At 38.3% G+C, this 5,708-nt stretch overlaps 1 protein-coding gene across 1 annotated transcript; it reads left to right on the forward strand.

Annotated features, from left to right (window-relative positions):
- Positions 1-4,861: 4,861 nt before the first annotated feature.
- On the forward strand, positions 4,862-5,708 carry LOC106659485. The gene is made up of 4 exons (XM_023463332.1): positions 4,862-4,966; positions 5,044-5,155; positions 5,228-5,410; positions 5,637-5,708. Exons 1-4 carry the CDS (start codon positions 4,932-4,934, stop codon positions 5,706-5,708), a joined length of 402 nt encoding a protein of 133 aa, XP_023319100.1. The 5' UTR covers positions 4,862-4,931.

Below are 5,708 nucleotides of genomic sequence, written 5' to 3' on the forward strand. Positions count from 1 at the left end.
CTCGAAAGTACACTTGCCGGACGCGCGGCTGTGTGTAACATATGGGAGGAATTCCTTGGACGGTCGAGACCAGTATAATCAAAATGGCATCTCTCTTTTTCTGAAATTAGCCAAAACTCGTCGTACAGAAGCAAAAAACACATGGAAATTCTTTATTAAAATCTAAATTGCACTCGAAAAATCTTTTTTTTATTAAAAAGAAACTAAATTTTATAATTTTAACTTGGCTATTGGAAAGTGGAGCTTTCATGACACGAAATTACGCCCATCTCAGCATCGACAACTGTTCGTACAGCCTCGAAGTGAAACACGTGTACCAGAGGGTGTATACGTCGCTTCGAATCGTGGAGGGTATAAACACCTCTTATGCAAAACCAAAGAAACCATCGAAAAATCATCATCGTCCTTTCATCCCCTTCTTCCATCGAAACCCCAAAAAGGACTATACTCGAGGATCATCGGGCTTTTACACATGGCATCATTCTGCTACTCGGCTGCAGAGGGATATCGCCCATTAGAGAGTTTCAGCGCGAGAAACTACTACTTGAAATGGCCGACATTTACGAGTCATGAGAAAGAAGAGAGAGAGAGAGATAGAAGGAGAAAAAACAACTACTACTGCTACTACCAAGAACTAAAAATACTTCGACTTCCCCCCGCGTCGTTTTCAGCAGCTCCTCACTGTATATATAATACCGTGCCAGTGTCACTATATATATAATATACATATAAAAACGCGCCAAGCAAGCGTCCGCGCGTGGAATGCCTCCGGCTGTGGAAAAGAGACACGTATTACGTTATATACACTATAAAATCGTAAAGAGAGAAAGACAGAGAGAGAAACTGATAAACGCAAAGTTGATAAATGCGTGTGCGCAGCGCGTATAACGTAGGCTAACGTTGGAAACGTATCTTTTTGGCGTTTGGCAGAGAGCTTTCTTACAGTAAAATCCGTGTCTTTAACTTTGCCATAGAAATAAAAAGGAGCAAGACGAGTTCTGTATGTAACATTGGCGTACGTACGGATCGATTTGCATTAATTTCTCTCTCTCTCTCTCTCTTTATCTCGTAACTGTACGTTACATAAAGAATTCCATCGGGCGATCATCGAGACGCGCGCGGCATTGGATTGAAAATAAAAACTAGATAAGTAGCAGTTTTTTTGTATACACGTGAGGGTGGTTGGTGGAGGAGCAGCGCGGCTTTGCCTACTCTCGAAAAAACTACCCACCCCTTCTGCGGCTCGTGTGTTTGGGAGGACGAGGAAAATACAAAAGAGAGAGAGAAAGAGAGAAGTAGCTCGAGTAGTAGGGCTGTAGATCGAGTATAGTTGTTAATAGTAAAGTTGATAATACTGGGTAGCGAATAGACGAGTCCTTTTCTGACCACAGCACAGTAGCGGTGCAGAGAACGTTCGAAAGCTACGAACAGAAATTCTCGCATGTATAGAGCCGAGAGATAGAGAGAAAGAGAAAAGCGGAGCAAACGGATTCCCCAATTCCCTTGCAGCTCTCGGTATTAGTGCAGCGCTGCTTCTCTCTCTTTCTGCCACATACGAACTCTATCGAGGAGAACCAAGGCAAGTTTCCCGCAACAACTTGAAACAGAGAGAGAAAGAAGCCGAGGCAGGTATGGCAGGCTGAGGCGCAGCTAAGCAGCAAGCTTGCCTGTGAATATGTGTGTGTGTGTGTGTGTATGAAGCAGAGCTCGACGCGCGCGCACATACATAGAGTGAGAGAGAGAGAGAGAGAGAGAGAGCGACGAGGCCTCTTCCGTCTCTTGGCCTAGATAACCCAAGTCTCTCTCTCTCTTTCTGCTGCTGCTCATGAGCTGCCTCTACTATTACCAGCTCTCGCGGGCTCGAACTGCAACTATCTCTTTAGCTCGCTGTGTATATATCGCGTTCGAGTCCCATGCCTCGTATATAGCCTAGTGTGTATAGATAGTAATTGTAACAAATGCGAAAATTTCGTAATGTATATGCGCACTGTAGAGGGAAAACAACCAATCGCTTCGCCTCCCTCCCTTTCTCTCTCTCATTTTTACTTACACCCTCTCGACTGACGTGGGTTACTACAATTGTAACAGCTGTTTCGATTTGTATACAGCAAGCTCGGATCCTCTCTCGTTCTTCGTTTCTTCATCTCTTTCTAAAAAATTCACAACATGCGATACGATATATTTAACATTAAAAAAAAAAGCTTTGATCGAGGCTTGCCCATTTATTCACAATCGTTAGTACACAATGAAAGAGGATGAAAAGTCGCAAGGATAAATTTCGAGCTTTATTTAGATTTTTCCAGTATTTCGTTCTAACGAACTTGGACTTTTCTCTCTGAACTCGTCGTTCCTGCCACTCTCTAGGACGTAATTTGATAAAAACGAGCATCGTTTCATTTATATACAGGCGTCAGAGCGATTGTAAATCGGGACGCTCCTAAAAAGAAAGAAAGGTACACAGGAAATGGGCGCTTCGTTGACTCATCGTTTCATTCATTTTCTCTCTTTTCTCTTGCGGAATTTCACCCAAAATTCGTAACGTATTTTCGTTCTATTCTTCTCTTTCGAGTCCTTTCGGCGCAGTCCAACCTCGACGAAGCGAGTTAAATTATTAACTATACACCCGTATGATCCTTTCGCGAGCATTTATTACATAAAACGAAGTCGCGATGCGCTCGGCGATGATCGCATCGCAGGCGCGAATCGCCGTCAGTTTTATATAGAAATTTGACACGTGTATATTTTCAATTAAGGTGAGCTGTGTGTGTGCGCGAACGTCAGGCATACTCTCGACCCGTTTTTACTACCTCGGGCTCGCGCAGCAGCAGCAGCAGCACTCGCTGACCTCAATCTCTTCCTTTCTACACCACCACGGCACACCGTCGACGACCAAGTCTTCTCTCCTGTGCATGTCTCTGTAAATGTGTGTAAAGCCATTGTATATATATCGTAATGTAGAGCTACCCATCCACGAGCTCGAGTCGTTAATGCGCCTGTTTAAATATAGAGAGAGAGAGAGAGATCAAGCTCTTTATTCAGTACGATACTGTATACGTGTGCTTTTGCTACCCATGCTAAAGGAAACTTCGTTGAGAGTATATCACGAGTAAGGTTATACGATTGAAATAAAAATTAACTGAGCTTTAGACGAAGAATTAAATGGACTTGATTAATTTTTACCGCTCAATTCAACATTTAGTGTTGTAACAAAGATACAACATTTAGATCATGTTTGAGAAATAACATTATCAAATATATTTTTTTTTTAAATTGGACATCAACAATTTACTCTGTAGTAGCTTTATGGAGCTAATAAAATTCGATCCTTTAATGATTTTATAAATATGCTCAAGTCTACATTTTCAAATATACTATACTGATTGGTTAAAATTTTTTCAAACGGGTAAAAACGAGTCCTAGCAATTGATACGATAACGATTCGTTTTGTAACATCCCCCAATAAATCCTTATGCATTTTAAGAAGGACGAACGAGTAAATAAAGAAAAACTGCGTCGTAATCTCAACATACGAACCGCATTGAAAATCGTAAAGTTTTTATGCACCGCTCCGAAATTACAAAATGTACTGTGGCGTACGTAAATATATCGTTTCGCGTATACGGCAAACAAGTTTAAAGTGCAATATTGCAAGTTTCTCGCGAGCGCCGTGCCGCGCAGCACATCGTAGCCATGAATTTTGCAAGGCAGTCTCGCGATCGCGAGAAATTTAAAAACAATGCGCGAGGATCGATGTACATGAGCCATGCTATAGAAAAAATCCTTATTAATACGATGCTTATGTTGCAATTGAAATTTTTGTCATTTGAGGTTTGAGAAAAGTGCGCCTACGATGGGAATTTTATTAGATATTTTGTCTACAACTAAATTGTATTTCAGAAGATGAAAATTCGTGTTATCGCGTAAATGTGGCTATTGATATTGTTGAAATTATTTGGAAATCTTCTCTGATTATCTTTTTGTTTTTAGAAAATTGAAAACTTACAGAAAACTGTACTGCGATTCAAAAAAATTTAATTTCAATGATACAATTTTTAGTAATTGTTACACTGCATTCATTTTTTGTTAGACAACCATCAACTCGATGAAAACAACTCTTCAAATCAACTCTTGTGAAATAAAAATTATTCAAACATTACATGTGAATTTTTTCAAAATTTTCCACAAAAAATTTAATAATGCACCAGATTCTAAATAATTTGAAATGATCATTACAAGGATTTGGAAAAAATTTACACGAATTTATGGAAATATATTCAACGTTTTTTTCTATACAATTTTTTTTTCATGAAGTTGATGATTATTGAGTAAAAAATAATTCTTGCACATTAGTGCACTGAAAAAAATCCTTTAGAAAAAATTACTGTATTCATAGTGCCCGAGGGATAAACACAAATATCATATCGAATTTCTTTACAAAACAAATTTATACCTCAGGAAAATTTTCTGTGACATGATCATTTTTATGAAACTATGTAGCTCTCTTTCAGTGGGCTTCCCGAACAATATAATATTTTTTTATTTCTTGTTTTTCCGTTATAGTAAATTTCTAAAAAAAGAAGTTTAATATTCATTAGATATCGGATACATAACTTCATTTTTTTATTGAATACAATGACTTGAGATTGCACTGATATCTCCGAAATTTCATGGCATGATTGATAATTTGTAAATGTTATGAAACTCAATTTAAACTACGCAGAAAAACCGAGGAAGAGCATAATGAAGCTGAATTCGTTCTAATGTTTACATCGTTTGTCGCAATCGCGACCTCTGGTTTTATCCGCTATGGTGTTTTGCTATGCATTCCATAAGCACTTGTACAGCAGTATTCGACAGTCTTTTCGCGTGTAATCAATGATATCTGTAAAATTAATACCGAATGATTGTTAAGGGAATTCCAAGTAACCAATATGGAATCCAGTGATTTATTTAACAGTGCCGTGAGGTAATCTTCATTTTTTGAGAATGAAATTGAAAAAAGCGATTAAAAAAAATACTTAACCTAATTAGGGCTATTTTCAGGGTGAAGGAGGAGCCTATTGATGTGTCGCTTATTAACAATGATTGGGAAACGATTGACGAAAAACCCGATCTTAAAAACTTCCAACTATTACCACATCTGCGAGAAAACTCGGTAAGTGTTGATGATTACATTTATGTAACTCGTATTATAATTACGTGTAATTTGTATTTAATTTTTCTTTAGGCCCATACATTTCAAAAATGTGAACTTGACGACGAAGTGAAAATAATCGTTGAATGTGAAGACGTCAAGCCCACCGCCAATTCGTCAGTAGTTAGAAAAATTGACGATGATTCTCAAATTCACTTACAGAATATAAAAAATAGCCATGATAATACAAATGAAAACCTAATTAAAATGGAAACCGTGAGTGAAGTGAAACAGGAAAATTTTGATGACGATACAGAACGAATGAATTTGAATCTCGACTGTCAACTTGGCAAACAAAATAATAGAAGAAGAATTGCAAAAAAGTTAAACAACGGACATAGCTTCAAAAAACACATGAGTGCGATGCATATTGGTGCCAGATACGCATGCGACAGTTGCGGAAAGTCTTTTTCTGGAAAAATCAATCTCAAAATCCACATAGATGCGATCCATAATGGTATCAAACATCCATGTGACACATGCGGTGAACATTTCTCGACTGAGAGTAATCTAA

The sequence above is a fragment of the Trichogramma pretiosum genome, unplaced genomic scaffold (assembly GCF_000599845.2).
Source record: "Trichogramma pretiosum strain Unisexual culture from Peru unplaced genomic scaffold, Tpre_2.0 scaffold39, whole genome shotgun sequence".
In the NCBI taxonomy this organism is placed as follows: Eukaryota; Metazoa; Arthropoda; class Insecta; order Hymenoptera; family Trichogrammatidae; genus Trichogramma; species Trichogramma pretiosum.

Excerpts from the sequence above, each read along its gene's own strand:
- LOC106659485 (XM_023463332.1), top strand. The coding sequence starts at position 4,932 with ATGGAATCCAGTGATTTATTTAACAGTGCCGTGAG. Across the intron at positions 4,967-5,043 it reads TTATTTAACAGTGCCGTGAG|GGTGAAGGAGGAGCCTATTG; the intron begins GTAATCTTCATT and ends GGCTATTTTCAG. Across the intron at positions 5,156-5,227 it reads CACATCTGCGAGAAAACTCG|GCCCATACATTTCAAAAATG; the intron begins GTAAGTGTTGAT and ends ATTTTTCTTTAG.